Consider the following 21,322-nt stretch of genomic DNA (forward strand, 5'->3'; position numbering starts at 1 on the left):
ACATTATATATGTACACCTAAGAAGAAGAATAATGCTCGGGGTTTTATTTTATTTTTTTAATTTTACATATGTTGCTGTTTTTTGAATATTGGTTACTTATTAATACCAAAAAAAAAAAAGTATGATGAACTCTTAATAAAATTGATTGTTCTAGTGGGACTATGTTTGATTATCGGTTTTTATATTTTATTAATTAGATAAAAGTGTGAATATATGTGTTTGTAGGTACAATTACGTGTAACTGATGTTTGATCACAGTGGTTTTAATAATGATAACACTTTATGTCAAACGACATTTTAGTGAAGTCTTTATTCAACAAGATGGATCAAATAGACAGGATGTTCTTTGTGAGATCAAGACCAAGCCATTTCAAATGATGACAACGCCTAAGGTAAATCAGCGTTCAATGATGTCATTGTGGCAATCATCCATCTATCACTGATGATGGCATCTGATCAAGAAGTTATCTCAAGTTTAATCAAACCTCATAAGTTATGAAGATACAAAGTTCTAGATGAAAGGGATAATTCAATGATGAATCTAACAAAGAAATTTGAAGCTTCAAGTTGTGAAATAGATGAAGTGTGAAAGTTCGCCTAGTTATGCTTTTAGCGCTTGTCTGAGTGATTAGTGTATTGTAAAAGTATAAGAGTAACTCTTAAAACTACTAAGGTAACTCACACGCACACTCAAACGTTTTTGAAGTCGCTCTCTTTTTTAATAAATTACATAAAAGTGTTTTATGCGCATACCTAAGGGATTAATAATTATGTATAGGAGGGATTTTTACATGGTATAGTCGACTAATACATTATGGTTAACCATTTAACACCTTTGTAACACCTCTCAATCGATTAGAGTTGCGTTTAATCGATTAACTAGGTTTTTAATTTGTTAGAAAGTTCGTTTGGGGCACGTTTTTCACATCAATCTTTTTTGGGCCAAATCCTTCTAATTTTCAATGATTTTTCTTGTCAAAAATAGATTGAGAACATACTTTGAAAGACTACATAAAGGTACACATTTCTCTCCTTTTTAGTCATCCTAGTCTTTTCTCTCATCTCTTATTTGTGGGTGAGTGTCTACTCTTTGTTACTATTGTCATTACTATAGTTTGAACAAGGATTCCTCGTGCTGGAAACCTTTTTTCGATAGGCTTCTTCATTCAGATTTCAAGAAGTAAAAAATTTCTCCAACCACAAAGTGCTCAAGTCTGCTTACATGGATGAAAAGTTTCGTAGAGATTTCACTCCCTATAAGAATGTTTCTCAAAGGGTGCTCAGAGAATTCTTCGTTTCAAAACCAGAACTGGTGTATCTAAGACTTATCAAAATGTTATACGCAAACCTCAAATAAGACATGTCTATCATATTAGAGTTGGCGCATTCAAAGTGTATCTTGAGAGTCATGTACTAAATGATATTGCCCCGTGTTCATACGCTGATCACCATGAGACGCATCAGTTGGACGTCATCTCATTATGCTTCGGATGGCTGGCATGTGCTTTAGCTCTGATGTATCCCTATATGCCCGAACAAGTAATGCGCCAATTGATGTGATACTTGAGGATTTGGAGATTCATTTGGTACCAGAGGAGTATCGTAGGGTGCCAACTCATGTACATTAGACTTATACACACAGCTACATGACATGGTTCTATATGATGTCACACCACATCATGACAACTAATGCTCTTGGAAGACCGCCTGAGCCATCTAATTAGGAGGTACTTGAGACTAGGGATGGCCACACTAAGGATTTGTCGACGGTCTGTTGGCGTATTGTGGAGATAGAGTGATCTAACATAGAGGCCAGACTCTTTGAGGAAGGAAGCCCTCGGTTGGCGCTTGTAGAAGGCATGATTGTCGAGGCACGGAATGTCTTGCAGTATAGGTGGATGAGAAGCCAGAGGGTTAGGCAGACCCAATAGTTTATGTTTGGTTGTATTTTTTTGTTTTTTTGAAACAAGTTATGTATTTATTGCATATTTTGATTTTACTTTAATTAATGTATGACTCTTTTAATGCATGTTTGAATCAATTAATGTATATGTTTTTGAGTTTATGGCCTAAAATCACCCAAAATATGAGTTGGTCTAAAAAACTTCTAATGTTGGAACAATGTTGTTGCCTTGAAAGCATCCATGGGAATTTATAGAGATGCATATCCGGAATATCTCATGTCATATGCCTTTAAATGACTTTAGGAGGTATTTCGGAGATGCATCTACGAATACACTCAAATAATATATGGAGATGCATCTCTGGACCATATTTTATTCAAAATGAAATGGACACCAGAAAAACAAATGTTAGTGTGATTTCACGTGGGTCTGAAAATGCATCTTCGAATGTATGAAGGACATTTTTGAATTTTTAAAGATGTGGGGTGCTCCCTTAAGAATAAAAAGAGCTTTTCACAGGATTCAATAATTTGCATAAACAATTGAGAAATGGTTGTTGTCGATCCAATTATGATGCGTGAAATTTTAAGCCTTGCAACATTCATACACTCTAGTAGATCAAGGTGGTAAACTTAATAACATTTAAAAATGAAAAACGATCGGATGAATTAATTAAATAGACAAGTGAACTAATTATATAAGATTTAGTTATAAACTATTGACAGAAAGAATACCCAAAACAATTCAAAATTATGAACAAAAATTAAAAGATAAATATACTATATTAGGTGTGTATCAAAAGATGAAATACTGTCAATTTTTTTAATGGAAGAGAGAAATATTGTAATAAAGAACAAACTATAATACACATATAAAATAAAATATATATTATGTCAACTACAATAATTCAAGAAATATTGAACATATTGATTTACACATGAATCATGCTGACAGTTTATTATTGGTGAGTTTCATTGATTTACCTGCTGCAATACTGTGTATAGTAACAATATCAACTACATAGTTACCTCTTGTAATTTATATTCAATTAATAAGATATTGTGTATCTGTACATATAAATTTATTTATTATTGTATAAAACTAGTATATAACCCGCGCAACGCGCGGTTGACTTATATTTTAAACTTCAAAATATTGTTATTATATTTATTATTATGACTATTAAATTTAGAAAAAATATATATTAAGTGATGATAACTCAATATCACACATTGATATACACATAATTATGAATATAATAATAAAAATAAATAATTGATTGATTTAATTGTTAATAAAAATTTGTATCAAAACAATAACTGACTCAATAAATATAAATAAATGATAGAAGTTACAAAATAGAAAAAAATAGTTGAAAAATTTATTAGTTATATTTATATATTTATTCAATCAATGACATTTTTAAATTGTTAACTTTTGATATTGTATTTATTTTAATTTTGTAAGAATTCACTCTCCTTCTAACTATTAATTTTTTATATTTTTCATAGATTTTAAATTATTTATTAATTTCATTCGTTGATATTCATTTCATTACTATTACTATGAAATATTTAAAAAAATATTTTTATTATTATTAATTTTGAAGTAATGATGGTTTAATTCAACAGTTTTATAATGATCAGTTTTCATTAAAATTATTATAAAAAATTTAAAAATTCTAATATTTAATTTTATAAAATTAATTAATTAATAATTAAAAAAGTGAGACCTTGAATAAATAATTTTTTTTGTTAAAATATCAGGTTAATGATTAAAATATATGATTAAAATATATTGTAGGACTCTTTTCTTAAAATGAAATATTATATATTACACTTAAATTTGTAGAACAACAGTGCTCTATAACTATTCTTTTTATCTTTAAATAATTTTAAAGGTCAATAGTCAAATTAAAAATTCTAATATTTAATTTTATATAAAGCCCATAAATTTTGAAATTAGAAGACCGATAAATATGTGCATTTTTAATTCTATAATAATCAACATATATCAAAATAAATATGACTATAAAATATTATTAAAATAATAATTACAATTTATATCTAAAGAAAACAGTACTACCATTCTAGAATTGTGAAGCAAGAGGAAGAAAATTTTTAAAAAAAATTAAAAATCATACTAAAAATAAAAATATCTTAACATAAGTAGATGTATTACAATTTCTAGAATTTAGATTTTTCATAAGAATGCAAGAGACGTATATTTCAATATTCGTTCTGAGATTGTTATTTGTAGGAGCTTGTGCCAATTATACCTTTTTTTAAATTGCAAAACCTGCAAAATAAAAATTAGAAATTATATTACACAATATGAATATGAGTATTAAATGAATTTGAATATGATCAAAATAATATTGATGAAGTAAATTTAAATACGATCAAAATAAGAAATAAAATTTATTAGAAAAAATATGGACATAAAAAAAAATGGAACCTTCCAAAAGCTTTTGGATTAGATAAAGATAGAAAAATCAATTATCTTTTTTATTCAATAGAATATTTCACTCATTTATTCCATGCTTTGTCAGATTATTCATCAAATCAAATTCCAAAATATATGGGTGAGAAAGAAAGTGAGAAGAGTTTATCTATTTAAGGAAGAAATGTTGACAAATTTATGGGTTTCAAAATAATAAATGGATATTATGATGGACAGATTCATAAAACTCTTCACTTTTTAAACATTAATTTTTGCAATAATTATAAATATAATATAATTAAAAAATTTGTAACTGATTTTGTTCCAAAAATAAATTGTAATTAGAATAGGATGGGGAAAACCTTCAAAATACATCGTTACTAATTGGTATTGGAGATTTATAACTATATTAAAAATGTAATTGTAGTAATTAATTATTATAACTAAAGAAGGAAAGAAAAGTTTTACTCTATTTCAAGTTATTATTTATTTGTATTATTTATCAAAATGGCTCAATATTATTATTAAAATATTTATTATTTTTATTATTATTTTATTTTTTAACATTGCATCAATTATTAAATAATATTTTTATTATTACTATTATTTGAATTATTAATACTGTGTCAATTAATAAATAATATTAATTGTTACTTATTATTTAAATTATTAAGGATATTATTATTATTATTAAATTTTTAATGATTATTTATTCTATTATTATTATAATTATTATTTATTTCAATATAGAGTTTGTATAATTATGGTTTGTATTTAGAATTATTTCCAAATGACATGTGGTAATAGTTGTTATCAAGATGACATGTGGCTAGGGTTGCCATCATGACTTCTTTACATTTATATTAAGTAGATTTATTTATTTACAATAAATTTGAAAAGAAATACTAAATTATAAAATTAAGAATATCATAAAAATTCAATTTTATTAAATAAACATATAAAAAAAGAAAAAAGAGAAAAAAACATTATAGGAATAAATTTTGACATCTAGGAATAACCACATAGAGAAAGAAAATTTTGACATTTAGGTACAAATTTTGTCTCTAAATAAAAAATATAAATGTTGATTAAAATAAAATATATTATATTGATAATGACTCGTGTGATAAACAATTAATTATTTGTACACAATCATCAATCGATACATTATTAGTTAACTCCTTTTGTAGATATATATTATAATACAATTAAAAATATCTGAGATACTTACTCAAAAACATCTATTCTGGAGCAATACTTACTTGGGCAGAATCTCAAATAAATCAACTTTAGACACTCTTTCTCATATATATATATATATATATATATATATATATATATATATATATATATATATATATATATATATATATATATATATATATATATATATATATATATATAGGGAACGACTCAAGTGAGAACATTTGGTTATTATGAGAAATGAGAACAATGAATCACGACCATTAAATTTGATTTTAATGGACTGGATTGGTTTCTCTTTTTAAGATCCAGTACATTAAATATTAAGGATCTTAGAAAGAGAAACCAATCCAGTCCATTAAAATCAAATTTAATGGTCGTGATTCATTTTTCTCATTTCTCATAATAGCCAAGTGTTCTCACTTGAGTCGTCCCCTATATATATATATATATATATATATATATATATATATATATATATATATATATATATATATATATATATATATATATATATATATATATATATATGCTAATTAGTGCCCTTGGGGCTAACTTTAAATGATTAAAATGGTAAGTTTTTATTAAAATGTGTGTATTCAATGTATTGAAAATTGAAATGTTGACTTTTATAAAGAATATTTTCTTTATTTAGTATGCTTAAAGAGTGCCCTGAAGGCACTGGTTAGCAAGACCATATATATATATATATATATATATATATATATATATGAGGAGGGTTACATTGACTCCAATAGTAAGTTATAATAACTTACTCCACATCTTGACCATTAATTCTTTTCAAGTGTAATGGTTAAAAATAACAAATCATTAAATGTGGAAAGAGAAAAGTATTCCTTATTATTTTTAACCATTAGATTGAAAAGAATTAATGGTTAAGATGTGGAGTAAGTTATTATAACTTACTCTTGGAGTCAATATAACCCTCCTCTCTCTCTCTCTCTCTCTCTCTATATATATATATATATATATATATATATATATATATATATATATATATATATATATATATATATATATATATATATATATATATATATATATATATATATATATATATATATATATATATATATATATATATATATATATATGGGGACGACTCAAGTGAGAACACTTGGTTATTATGAGAAATGAGAACAATGAATCACGACCATTAAATTTGATTTTAATGGACTGGATTGGTTTCTCTTTCTAAGATCCTTAATATTTAATGGACTAGATCTTAGAAAGAGAAACCAATCCAGTCCATTAAAATCAAATTTAATGGTCGTGATTCATTGTTCTCATTTCTCATAATAACCAAGTGTTCTCACTTGAGTCGTCCCCTATATGTATATATATATATATATATATATATATATATATATATATATATATATATATATATATATATATATATATATATATAAAAGATTGTTCAGACAATCTAAATTTATATTTGTGTCTAACTAATTAATCCTGATAAAATGTAAAATATATTTTATTTATCATATACAAACTTAACTTATATTAAGTTTGATTTTAATAATTTATTATGATGCACTAAATTAATGATTTTTGGTACAGTTTTAATGTCTAAATGTAACATCACTATATCAATTCACTCTCTACGTAGAGCTAGTGTAGGGTGTATATATATATATATATATATATATATATATATATATATATATATATATATATATATATATATATATATATATATATATATATATATATATATATATATATATATATATATATATATATATATATATATATATATATATATATATATATATATATATATTCAAATCTAATTATTTTATATCAATCACTTTACTATAGATTAAAATTTTGGCACTTGCAATACATATGTTTCAACACAAAATACAATGTTAGGACAGACGTTATAACATCATCTGCTGACACAAACCTCTTTTACCAAAATAGAAATTATACAGAATTAAATTGCTGAAGGTAAAAGAACACGATAAATTGTTAACCCATTTCGGTGGAACGTCACCTACTTTGGGGGCTATCAAGCCAGAAAGAAAATTCACTATGATAGTATTAGTTCAAAGCCTAAACAATTGTAGTTTAAATTTTTCCCCTAATCACTACCTTGTGCAAATTCTACCTAGAATCCTCAAGATATGAGATCCCCCTCTATCACTTCCTACAATCACCTTAGTAATAAAACCAGACACAACCCTGTTAAGTGCCAAAATGTAGTTATTTTGTGTTTGTAAATAGTGGCACTTATCGATACTTTTTGTTCTTACCGTTTGAATAATTCCCCGTTTTTGTGTATATTTGTATCGTTTGTGTTTTGTTACGTTTTCGTGTAAATATATACCGTTTGATAGTTTTGATGTCTTTTTGTAGGTATTTATGCGTGTTCGGAGCTTCGAGGAATAAAGTGTCGAAGACACGATGGCGAACGCGTTTTTAAAGAAATAAAAGTTGCTGTTCTGTTGAGCCCGCTTAGCGCGCTCTTGTGGCGCTTAGCGCGGTCTGGAGATTTTGAAGACCAAGACTGGCAGAAAGTTGGGCGCTTAGCGCGAGTTTTTGGCGCTAAGCGCGCTCTGGCGGTTTAGCAAAAATAAAGGGCAGCCCGCTTAGCGCAGTGGGCGCGCTTAGCGCGGTCTGCGATTTTCAGTTTTGCATATATGTTGTAAAATCACATTTTTAGGGTCTTTTATCATCCATTTCCCCCATGGAGTGGCTCTGGTCCAATTTTGATAGTTTAGAGGCTTAGGAAACACCATTGGGTGCGACGTCATGTGGATTGATCATGGATCTGTCTCGATTTCATTGTACCGGTGAGATCTTTCCGGTTCATCTTCTCTCTTCCCTTTGTTTCATTCCAATGGTGGGTGTTGTATGTATGTTTCTACTCTTATTGTATGTATATTTGTGGATCTTGGGATCGTTTATATATTCGCTTTACAAATCATCATTGTTGTTGTTCTTGATCTTTTTGCTTAAATGCTCTGGATTTGTGTTCTTGCAGACATGGACACCATAGATCTTGATTAGGAATGATAACTGTTAGTTTCTGGGTTGCAGACATGGATTTAGGACTAACAATCGTAGTGGGTATCGAGTCTAATGCCTCCGTGTTGTTTGTGTCGGTGGAGAAATCGCTGATGTGAATAGTACGGTTGAGCTTTCGTCGGTGTTGCAGACATGGACCCCGATGTGGCATCTCGAGTGATGCCCGGTGATGTTGATGCGTATTGTGAGTGTCGAGCGATAGATCTTCAGATTTAAGTATTCGACGGGTAGAACGAAATGCAATTCCATAACTATTTCTCTTAGACTATTGAGATTGTTTATCTGCTTTTATTTACTTTTCCCGCATTTACCTTTCCGCAACCAATCATGAAACTTAGAATGCGAGATAGTCGAACGACAGTTTTTCTCAACCAATCTCTGTGGACTACGATACGATATAACCTATATCACCCGGTAATAAATAATACCTATTACTTTTTGCTTGCCGCTTTACCGCTTCAACAAAATGGCGCCGTTGCCGGGGATTGGTTTTGAGATTAATCGCATTGCGATGGTTTTGTGTTTTAAGTTTCGTAAATATGTCCATAGCGTATATTTTGTGCATATTCCCATACTTGTGTGTTTTTGTATATTTATACATGTTTATGTTTTCATACTTGTACATGTTTGTGTGTTTGATTTTGTTCCTCTTTACTTTTGCTATTTAGCAAGATGAAGTTGGCTAAACAAATTGAACTCGGATAGTTCGTAAATTCTAAATCTTCACTTTTCAATTTGTTTAGCCAATTAAGGATTTTGTAAATTTTGCATTTTATGTATATTATGTTTTTACACATACTTGTATATACTTTTTCTTTTGATTCGTTTGTTAAGTGTTTGGGCAGGACGTTTCCTTTAGGTTGCGTTTGAGGCGAAAGCATTGGCGTACCGCGAGGAAGTTTCTTACCATTCGCGAAACAATAAAAGGCGTCGAGCTAACGACGTAAAACGAGCGCTTGTTGGGAGGCACCCCAACGGTTTTATTTTTCTGTTTTTCTGTAAATGAGTAGTGTAGGTGTTAAGTGGAGGCACACTGGAATTCCTGTTTTGTTGCACTGTTTTTTTGTCTTTCTGGTGTAGCGCGCTAGACCGCGCTAAGCGAGGTCTGTAGCTTTTGGCTAATGAATTCTTTTTAATGATTCATTTGCCTCACCTTTTTCCCACTTACACCAAGGCTTTATAGTATGTATTTTATAGTTATAATTTTAATTCTTTTGTTGTTGTTTAGACTCAAATTTTGGCTCGATTACTTGAAGTCGCATTTGGTAATTCTCCAATTTTGATTGATTCTACATGCCAATTGTGCGGTAATGATTGTTCGAATTTGTACATAGCAAGGTACTCGTTTATCGCTTCCTATAGCTTAACATGTTTAGGAGACTTTTCATTTGTACATTTTTCATATTATTCATTCTTTTTGCATAACTTGTTCATGACTTGAATCACATTAGTTTCCCCTTTTTACCATAAATGTGAGGTGGCTTTCCATTGTATACATATGCGAGTGACCGACATTTCTTGTTTTAACTGGATATTATTATGTTTAATCTGTCGTTTGTATTGATTTTGTGAATGCACGAAAGTGATCATGGCACTTGTTTGATTTTGAGCACAACTACCTTAGCCAAGTATCAATTCACCTTGTGAGTGTGTGACCATTCGTAACCCCTTTGCACCTTTTCGTCATTGTCCATTTTGTTTTTGAACTTGAGACATAGTTCACATTTTTGATGGATTTTGATTATCGTTTTTCTTGAACCTTTAACTATGATGTTTAGTTGTATTTTTACCTTGCCTTAGAAAGTAGGGAGTATTCACTTTATATTGTGGTTGAATTCAAGTTGGGGAGAGGATGTTTGCTTGTTTATGTTGTGATTGATGTGAGGTTGAGGAAAGAAAAGAAAAAAATGTGAAAAAGAAAGAAAAGAAAAAGAAAGAAAAAAGAGAAAAGAGAAAAAAAATTTGAAATAGAAAATAACAAAAAGAGTTGGGAATAAGATTGTGCTAATAAGTATTGGGTTTGGTGTGAAACATGTGATGAAAAAGAAAGTTTGATTGAAATTCCTTTGTTTGGAACTTTGTGGAAGTAACTACTCCCTTAGGTTTAGGCAAGTTTTTGTTTCGATTAGCTTTAGGACTTATCGCTTGTTTGTTAACCGAGCCACATTACAGCCTTTAAAGCCCTTGTGATTCGTGTCGTTGCATTTTTCATACTATTTTTGGATGAATGCATAATTTTGTCTATTGTTTGCAAGATTGTCGGGTGTGTGTCAAAGTCCTCGCCTTTCGGTGTTTTCCATCTACCGATGAGTTTTTGCTAGGGGTGATTCATTATTGAGCTTGTTTTTGTTTAGAATTTTTTGTATGATTATTGTACTTACGATTGGTTTCATTTTCATGCGTCGTTGTAGGATTGTGGTAAGTTTTTACTTTGTTTGTACGTTTTTGGTTTGAACTGTGCAATTGTTTCGTTTTCTAAACTGTGTTGATTCTTGATTCTTTGGATTTTTACTTTTGATTCTTTGAGTGTTTGGCCTTGTTTGAGGACAAACAAATTCAAGTTGGGGAGAGTTGTTAAGTGCCAAAATGTAGTTATTTTGTGTTTGTAAATAGTGGCACTTATCGATACTTTTTGTTCTTACCGTTTGAATAATTCCCCGTTTTTGTGTATATTTGTATCGTTTGTGTTTTGTTACGTTTTCGTGTAAATATATACCGTTTGATAGTTTTGATGTCTTTTGTTAGGTATTTATGCGTGTTCGGAGCTTCGAGGAATAAAGTGTCGAAGACACGGTGGCGAACGTGTTTTTAAAGAAATAAAAGTTGCTGTTCTGTTGAGCTCGCTTAGCGCGCTCTTGTGGCGCTTAGCGCGGTCTGGAGATTTTGAAGACCAAGACTGGCAGAAAGTTGGGCGCTTAGCGCGAGTTTTTGGCGCTAAGCGCGCTCTGGCAGTTTAGCAAAAATAAAGGGCAGCCCCCTTAGCGCGGTGGGCGCGCTTAGCGCGGTCTGCGATTTTCAGTTTTGCATATATGTTGTAAAATCATATTTTTAGGATTTTTTATCATCCATTTCCCCCATGGAGTGGCTCTGGTTCAATTTTGATAGTTTAGAGGCTTAGGAAACACCATTGGATGCGACGTCATGTGGATTGATCATGGATCTGTCTCGATTTCATTGTACCGGTAAGATCTTTCCGGTTCATCTTCTCTCTTCCCTTTGTTTCATTCCAATGGTGGGTGTTGTATGTATGTTTCTACTCTTATTGTATGTATATTTGTGGATCTTGGGATCGTTTATATATTCGCTTTACAAATCATCATTGTTGTTGTTCTTGATCTTTTTGCTTAAATGCTCTGGATTTGTGTTGTTGCAGACATGGACACCATAGATCTTGATTAGGAATGATAACTGTTAGTTTCTGGGTTGCAGACATGGATTTAGGACTAACAATCGTAGTGGGTATCGAGTCTAATGCCTCCGTGTTGTTTGTATCGGTGGAGAAATCGCTGATGTGAATAGTACGGTTGAGCTTTCGTCGGTGTTGCAGACATGGACACCGATGTGGCATCTCGAGTGATGTCCGGTGATGTTGATGCGTATTGTGAGTGTCGAGCGATAGATCTTCAGATTTAAGTATTCGACGGGTAGAACGAAATGCAATTCCATAACTATTTCTCTTAGACTATTGAGATTGTTTATCTGCTTTTATTTACTTTTCCCGCATTTACCTTTCCGCAACCAATCATGAAACTTAGAACGCGAGATAGTCGAACGGCAGTTTTTCTCAACCAATCTCTGTGGACTACGATACGATATAACCTATATCACCCGGTAATAAATAATACCTATTACTTTCTGCTTGCCGCTTTACCGCTTCAACAAACCCTGTGACAAGAACCAAAACAGAAGATTACACTTACAATAAACAATACTTAGTTTTGCGTAAAAGCTTTAAATTAAGAACAATACTCAACTCTTTGCTTAAAAGCTCATGAGTGAGAACAATCAATCTACCTCAATGTATCAAAAGATACATGAGTGACATACACAAAAAAACACAAAGAACTTGAAGTACTCTTAAAACCCTAAACCCTTATTTTTGCACCCATGGTTTCTTGTTGTGAATGCTTTCTATTTTAGGTTTAGCAAGTCCTTATTTATAAATTTTTGCAGTATGGATGTGACTCTTTAATCAAATCCAATCTTCTACTTTTAAATCAGCTGCAAGATCTTCACAAAAAAATATGAATAAATCTTCAAAATTTCCTAAAAAGTCTCCAAGATACTTTTTATGAAACCAAATCAAATCTGCATTGTTCTTAAAATATTCTCACTCGGCTGCGCCCGTATGAGTACTAAAATCTTCCCGAATCTCATATTTTTCAGCCAAATTTTCAAGAATTTAAACTAATTGTATGCCAAATTTATGAAGGACATAATCTCCATTGATGGATATAGATAGAGAGAGTGGTTGACTTAAGAATCAAACCAATCCAATTACAAAACTTGTTATTGAATCCAGAATGTTGTGAAGACCTTATCAATTTGTATGGTGTTGGATATTGTATTAATTTTTTTATTCAAATAAAATTCCTCTTATTATTTTTAGTTTGAAATTGTAAATATTTTTTTAAAAAAAATCTTTTAAATAACACATGAAATATATAAAATTAGTGAAAAAATATAAATTAAAGGATTATTTTTTTTTCTTTATCAAAATGAATAAAAATATAAGAATAATGAAATATGAAAGAAAAAAAATGTATTGCAAATATTGTTTAGGGATTTATTTACGATTTTGACACATTAATAAAACAATATCATTCATATTTTAAAAAAAATTATATTTTAAAGTTATAAAATATTACAAATTTGTCATTAATAAAAACTAAATCTCTTTTTCTTGTTTTTTCTCTTCCAATTTTTCAAAACTATAAATCAAAATCTCTAAAATCTATTTTAATTTTTTTAGTTTTCAAAAATCATATTTTAAAAATTAAAAAATAGTTTTGAAAAACTATCTCTTGTTTATGCATTTTGAAAACTAAAAAATTAGAATATATCTTAATTTTTAGTTTTAAAAATTGGAAAGAGGAAAGAACAATAAAAATGATACACTTTTTTATTAATGATAAATTTATAATAATTTATAACTTTAAAATAATTTTTAAAAATAAAATTATAAAACACATTATTTTCTTTAAAACTATTTTTTAAAATTAATTTATAAAATGTCATTTAAAAAAATAAATTTAAAAAATATTTTTTTAGAAATTAAAAATAAAAACCATTCAAACAATCTATAAATCAAATGACCCTTTAATTTAAAACTAAAAACTCAAACCATATTTAAACATACAAGTTAAATAGAAACATTTAAACCATATTTTTACTGGGTTGAGATCTTCTTCATTTCTCAAAAGAAATAGAAAATATTATTATCTATGTTTTCATTAAATACAAGTTAAATTATATAAATTATATGTCACACATTTCAAAAATATATACATTTATACAATACTAATATTTTAGTAATTATGTATAATGGAGAATATTTTAACTCATTTTTACCGAATGTTTTCAATACAACTTCCTCGATTTGATGTTGCAGCTTCTCCGATTTCTCTTGCACACGGAAAAAGTTGACTGCAAGTATTCAATTTCGACGAGGACCGTAGTGAAAATTAATAATTGAAGAAGTTGGTATTGCTTTTTTTTTTTTTGTTGAAACATAATTAAAAAGCTAAGAAAGAAGGTCAAGAAAATAGCTATTGGGTTTTTGGGTCGTGGTACTGAAAGTGATGATGTTATGATTCATGTTGGCAGGACCGGCCCAATTCATATTGAGACTTGAGGCGAAATTAAAAAATGAGGCCTTTTAGATTATTAGTAATAATTTTTTTTAAAATATATTTTATTTAAAATTTTACTTTTCGAGCTTTTTGTGATGCAAAATTATTTATTAAATCTTTGTAATCAATTTTGTTTAACAATTCTTTTTCAATTGATAATAAAGCCAATCCATTTAATCTTTGTTGAGACATTGTAGATCTTAAATAAGATTTTATTAATTTTAATTTTGAAAAACTTCTTTCAGCAGTTGCAACAGTAATAGGAATTGTTAACATTATTCTATAAGCAATATATGCATTTGGAAAAGAATCAAGTCTCTTTATATAATTAAGTATATTAATTGGTGTATCAATTTCCACCTGTATTCTTTCTCTTAAAATTTTTAGTTCCATAAATAAATCCGATCCATCAATATCAGATTCGGCGTTATGTTTCAATGATTGTTCAAGGTTAAAACAATTTTCTTTTAAATTTTCAATGTTAATCGATTTTAATATCTTAATACTAGATAGAAAACAAAAAATATCATTATATATTTAAATTGTTCAAATCTACTTTGAAATGAAGTTATTGCTTGATCTATTATATATAAGAAATAATCTGTTTTAAATGATTCTTTAGGAGATTTTATAACTTCATTGTCTATAATCTCATCAAAATGTCTCTTTCTACGAATAATACGTTTTTCACGAAATTTAGGTTCTATATTCATTTCAATAGCAATTTCTTTTGCAGAAATCAAAGCATTTTCAAATCCATTTTCTCTATACTTTTCAAAAAAATGAAACAAGACCTTTAAGTTGTTCTATAGCAACATCAATACACATATCATTTGATTTCATATTTTTACTAATAGAGTTTACTGGAAACAATATCTCATACCAAATAGTCATGCCTAACAAAAACTCGAAATTTTCAAGTTCATAAGTAGTTAAACAATCTGCTTCACTTTTAATTTTAGGTTCATCAATCATTTCAGGTAATTTTAATAAAGCATCTCTAACCTGTAAAGTTTGAAATCTCAAAGCTCTTACACTTTCAATACGACTTTCCCAACGTGTTTGTGACAATGATTTAAGTGTTAGGTTGGGAATATGATCTTGTAGAATTTTCCATCTTTTAGTAGAAGAAGAAAATATTGTATATATGCGTTGTAATACTCCAAGAAAAAGATGTAGCTTTAGGACAACAACTAGCCATATCACAAATTACTAAATTTAAACTATGACAACCACATGTAGTATAAAATGATCTAGGATTAATGGCTAAAAATCTTTTTTGCACACCTTGATGTTTTCCCTTCATATTAGACCCATTATCATAACCTTGTCCTCTTAAGTTATTAATATCAATTCCAATAGTATTTATTTCATTCACAATTGCATCAAAAAGACCTTTTCGAGTTGTATCATTTACTATTAAAAATTCTACAAAATGTTCAACTATTTGTATTGAAGTAGAAGAAATGTCCACACATCGTAATACAAAAGACATTTGCTCTTGATGACTTATATCCGGAGTACAATCAAGTATAATTGAAAAATATTTTGCATTAATAATTTTTTGAATAATTTTTGTTTTAATTTCATTTGCTATCAAACTTATTAACTCATTTTGTATCCTATTTCCAAGGTAATGATTGTGGATTTATTATCTTTAATTCGACGAATATGTTCTTGCACTATAGGATCAAATTCAGCAATCATTTCAATTAGACTTAAAAAATTTCCATTATGTTCTTGGTAAATCTTTTCATTTGTTCCGCGAAATGCTAAGTTATTTTTTCCAAGAGTTTTAACAACCGCAATTATTCTTAACAATACATTTCTCCAATGTTCTCTATCTCTATTTATTTGGTCTTGAACATGTTTGTCAATTGTTTTATTTTTTAACAATCTCATTTCTAAATCAATCCATGGATCCATATTTACAATGTGTTCCTTACTCATCTCATGACTCCTCAACGTATTACCCATATTTTTCCAATCGCAAATACCATCACATGCTAATTTGCTTGTACTAGAAAGAGTATTAAGCAATTTACAACAAAAACAAAATACTTTATTCAAATCTTGAGAATATATTAGCCATCTTCTTTCACGTTTTTCACCATTAGGCAACTTTTGAATATAAAATGAAGAAGAAAAGTGTCGTGTAGATTCATCCTTAGGAAAATTTATATCAGTAACTTTAATTGGACCCTTTTCTACTAATAAATCTCTCAAACTTGTACTAATATTTATCCACTGACTTGGATCATATATATTTTTAGTGGCTTCAACACTATGAAGCTCTTCTGTTAATAAATTATTATTGACATTTTCTTCATCGTCTATATTATTAACTTCTTCTACAAAATAATCTATATTTTCATTTTCGTTGTCTATGTCTATATTGTTAGTTTCTACATTATTAACTTGTTCATTTGATGAACAATCACCTAGATTTTCAAATTTACTTTTTTTATTTGTTTTGATAAATTTATCTAAAGCTCCCTTTTGTGATTCAACTAAAGCATCAATTCTTTTCTTTTTTCTTAATTTTGAACTTCCAGATTCAAATTTTCGAGTCGACATTGCTCTAAAATAAAATAACCAACGTTTAACAATGAACACGTATAAAATATAAACAAATTAAATTCACCAAAACTAATAAAATAGAAAACAATCAAATTAAACAAATAAAAAGACAATAATTAAAAACGAAATGAGAAAAGGTTAGATAAATAAAACCTGATTTTATGCTTTTTTATTTGTTTTGATAAATTTATCTAAAGCTCCCTTTTGTGATTCAACTAAAGCATCAATTCTTTTCTTTTTTCTTAATTTTGAACTTCCAGATTCAAATTTTCGAGTCGACATTACTCTAAAATAAAATAACCAACGTTTAACAATACTATTCTTTTTACTATTCATAGAACCAAACAATGTTCCTATTTTTTTCTGTAACTTTCTAAACTCACAGTCTCACACGGCAGCGGCACAAATGGCTAAATGAAAAAGGTTTTGTTTTTTTCTTTTATATATAGAATCAACATTAAAAAATATTAATAGGTAGTATTAATTAGATGCAAATGTTATCAGTTGCCATTTTTATTGGTAAAAGTAACATCTTTTTAGGCTATTATGATGGAAATGAACCGTTACAATGTATTGACATAATTAACCAACGGTCACAAGGACTATTTACATAATCCTTTGGGCCGGCCCTGCATGCTGGTGTTTGTTTCTGTTTTTGAAATGAAAATTCAGTCCTTTTAGGAGGACAACACCTACTTGCATGAGTGGGTTAGCCTTAAAATTCAATCCTTTTGCTGCCAGACATGATGCATCATAACATGTGAGAGTTAATAGGGACATCATGATCTCCCAATAAAGTCTGAATTCATTGACAATTTCTTTTTTCACCCTTATCACAAACCTTATTGAAAAGTAGAAATTGTCCTTCAAATTTGAAGACATCTTGGAATGCACTTATTTACTATATTATTGAACGTAAATAAGTGATCCACTCTATTATACTTAATTTCGGAGATATATATTTAAAAATATTATGTTTTAAAAAAAATGTTTTTGAATATGCATATCTATAAATATTTTGTTGTATTTTTTTTTTAATTTCGTATTTGGGGTATCTGAATAGACAAACCTAGTAGTCATGCATCAGGAACACAATAAAATACAAACAATGTTCCTATTGAAAAAAACAAATTGAAAATAGAAAAACGATTAAAATAAAATTATAAAAATTTGAATATATTGTTAGACGAAGACAACTTATCTAGAGGGAGGGGGTGTTGAATATATCCTCAATTAAAAGTACTTGGTAAAAATACTGTTTTAAAACGTTTTAACTATGGACAACGAAAAACGCCCGAATCAATTCGTCTAATCCAAACCATTATCGGAAAACTCAGATATGCGTTAAAGCCACTAAGATTTGCAATGATAATGAAAAGAAATTGAATCAATATACTTCAACAATCATCACGATACGTTTGAATTCAAACACGCTAGTATTTATTTCCAATGAAATGATTAAAAAGAACTGAGTGAAGCAATTTATCAAACACACATTGTGCAGTCAATTTTGATCAAAATTTTCTTAAAGTTTTGTTGATTTGAAATCCAATTACAATCACAAGAATTGCAATCCACTTAACAAAACAATTTTGAAATGATAAAGAGTCTATCTAATCGCATCGATTGCACAATTATCGAATTCAACAATTTGCTATTAAAAGTAAATGAGAGGGAGAGAGATAGAGAGAGAGAGGACACGAGGATTTGTGTAGGCAGTTCATCAATCGTCCTTGTCATGGCTACGTCTGCCCCCAATTCCAAACAGAATTGAGATAATCAATCTTACTTTATAAAATCTGTTTATAAGAGAAATATAGCAATCCAAACAAACCATATGTTTGTTGTTAATCCTAACTCTTTCTCTTCCCTTGATCTTGAGCTCGATCAAATCATCCAACATTACCAATTCGATCCTCCGGTTACTGCTACTCGTTTGACCGAACCACCATTTTTCAAATCTTTCACTCGGCTGAATCAAAATTGTGAATTGTTTTGTAACTCGATAATACCAGTTGATCCTCCAATTATCGCCACTTCTTTGACATAACCACTTTCTTCTAAACTTTCACTTAGCTGAATCCAATTGCGAATTATCGTGACCCAAGACTCCCAAACGATCCTCCGGTTACCGCTACTTCTTCGAAGCTTTCATTCGCTTGAATCCAAATTTCGAAGTCTTGTGCAAAACCGCCAAATCAACACCTTGATCTTGGAGGACAAACCTCATTGTTTTTCCAATGAAACCTCCAAAGATTCTCAACCCAATTTACAATTCAATAACCTAAATTGGACGTTATCAACCTACTCTAGATGACACCCAAAAAAAGAATGATTATGTGTAATTTGTTTGTGTGTATGCATAGATGTGAGGTTGAAGATGAAGAGAACTCTTTGTATGTTTATGATTTCACCAAATTGAAATGATGCATGTATGAGGTATTTATATGTGTGTAAGTTGGAGGCAAAAGGAAACCTAGAGGTTTAGAAAAGAATATTAAATTTCAAAAATTTTCACACTTGTGTCGACACATGTAAGTCATGTGCTGACTCATATTGACACATGTGTCGACACGTGTATGTCATGAGTCGACTCATAGCAGTAAATTTTTTGTTATGTGTCGACTTGAAGAGCCTTATGAGTTGACTCATGCAAACAGAAGTTGCATGCTTTAAAAATCAAGTACATGTGTCGACTCATAAGTCGTATGTGTCGACTGATAGAAGAAAAAATTCTTTTATGTATCGACACATGCAAACAGAAACTACAATATGTGTTGACACATGCAAACAGAGCCTACAAGGTCTAATAATGATCCACATATGTTGACTCATAGCACCTATGTGTGGACACATAAGTCTGTTTTTCACATAAAAACATAATTTTTAATACTTAAAACCTCTTCTAAATGCATTATAAGTTTCTAGTACTAAGATGCATATTAAGACTCAAAGATACCGTCCACTATACAAAAATATTGAATTGTCCAATGTTTTGATATCATGCAAAACATCTCTAATGGGAATGTGCACTCACATATACAACTAAAAATCAAGTTAAGAGTTTACAATTTTTTTGGGATTTTTTCAAAAATATGAAAAGATAAAATAAATAAAATAGAATAACAAAGAACTTAGGGTTTTTAGAAAACCAATTTTTTTGCGCTAGGTCGCGTAAAGGTCAGAAATGCAGGAACGGAATGACAAAACGCGAGGATACAATTCCTATGACTATAATATTGGTTAAAATCGATATAGTCCCCGGAAACGAAACCAATTTAAATGGAAAACGTGTAGTAAATAGTGTCAGAGGTGTTTTTCGGAGATGGATCTTCAAATTCACCCAAGAAATTTCCGAAGATACATCTCTCGACCAATTTTTGACAAAAACACGGCGACTGTTTTATTTACGAAGAATGAGGTGATATAAAAAACATTCGAAAATTCATTTTCAAAAATTACTAAAGATGATTTCAAATTTTCAAAGGTGTGAACTATGCCGTACGGGTGGAAAAAAAATTCCCTATTAAGAGGTCACACCAATTCAAGACAATGATATTAGTGGACTTTATTCGGCTGCGAATTGGACCACGGCTATATAAGGAGAATCAGAATGAGACATACCGTCAATTACATGTGATGTTTACTGGTTCCGCATCGGTGAAATTGTACTCTACGTGTACAACTACATTAAATATAAAATATGATGAATAAATTGAATTCAAGACGTCTCACTCCATCCTTGAAAATTCCCAGATCTTTCTCATGATTCAAGTGAGTGGAATCTTGACATTGTAATAAAAAATAATTTAATTCAAATATTTCTGATTTTCAAATGTTATGAAAATGATAAAGATACATAATGATCAACATTTGATTTCTAATCCAATTACCAACAATTTTAATAATTGATTTTCTGAACGACAAAGATGACAAAGAGAAGATAATGAAAAATTAGTTTCTACTATTCATTCACTAAACATTCAATTTCATAAGATTAAACACATAATCGATAGCAATGTTAAACTATGAAGCACAGACTCCGACACGGACACCGGGACAGGACACGACACGGACACTCCAACACCGATAATTTTGAAAACATAGGACACCGACACCGCTACATATAAGCTAATATTTGAGTTTCATTTATCCATATATTAATCAAAATTAATGTTTGAAATTCTTTATTGATAACATTGTTTCAATACATGTTTAACTCTTTCAGATGTGTGTGAGATTTGTCCAAAAAATTTATAAATGTGATTTGAAAAAAG

The 21,322-nt window shown here is 29.3% G+C and overlaps 1 protein-coding gene across 1 annotated transcript; it reads right to left on the reverse strand.

Moving 5' to 3' along the window:
* Positions 1 to 16,070: 16,070 nt before the first annotated feature.
* Positions 16,071 to 17,042, reverse strand: LOC131637183 (uncharacterized). The gene has a single exon (XM_058907770.1). The coding sequence runs from the start codon at positions 17,040 to 17,042 to the stop codon at positions 16,071 to 16,073; it is 972 nt and encodes a 323-aa protein (XP_058763753.1).
* Positions 17,043 to 21,322: the final 4,280 nt, after the last annotated feature.

Source organism: Vicia villosa, unplaced genomic scaffold (assembly GCF_029867415.1).
Source record: "Vicia villosa cultivar HV-30 ecotype Madison, WI unplaced genomic scaffold, Vvil1.0 ctg.001937F_1_1_3, whole genome shotgun sequence".
Classification (NCBI taxonomy): Eukaryota; Viridiplantae; Streptophyta; class Magnoliopsida; order Fabales; family Fabaceae; genus Vicia; species Vicia villosa.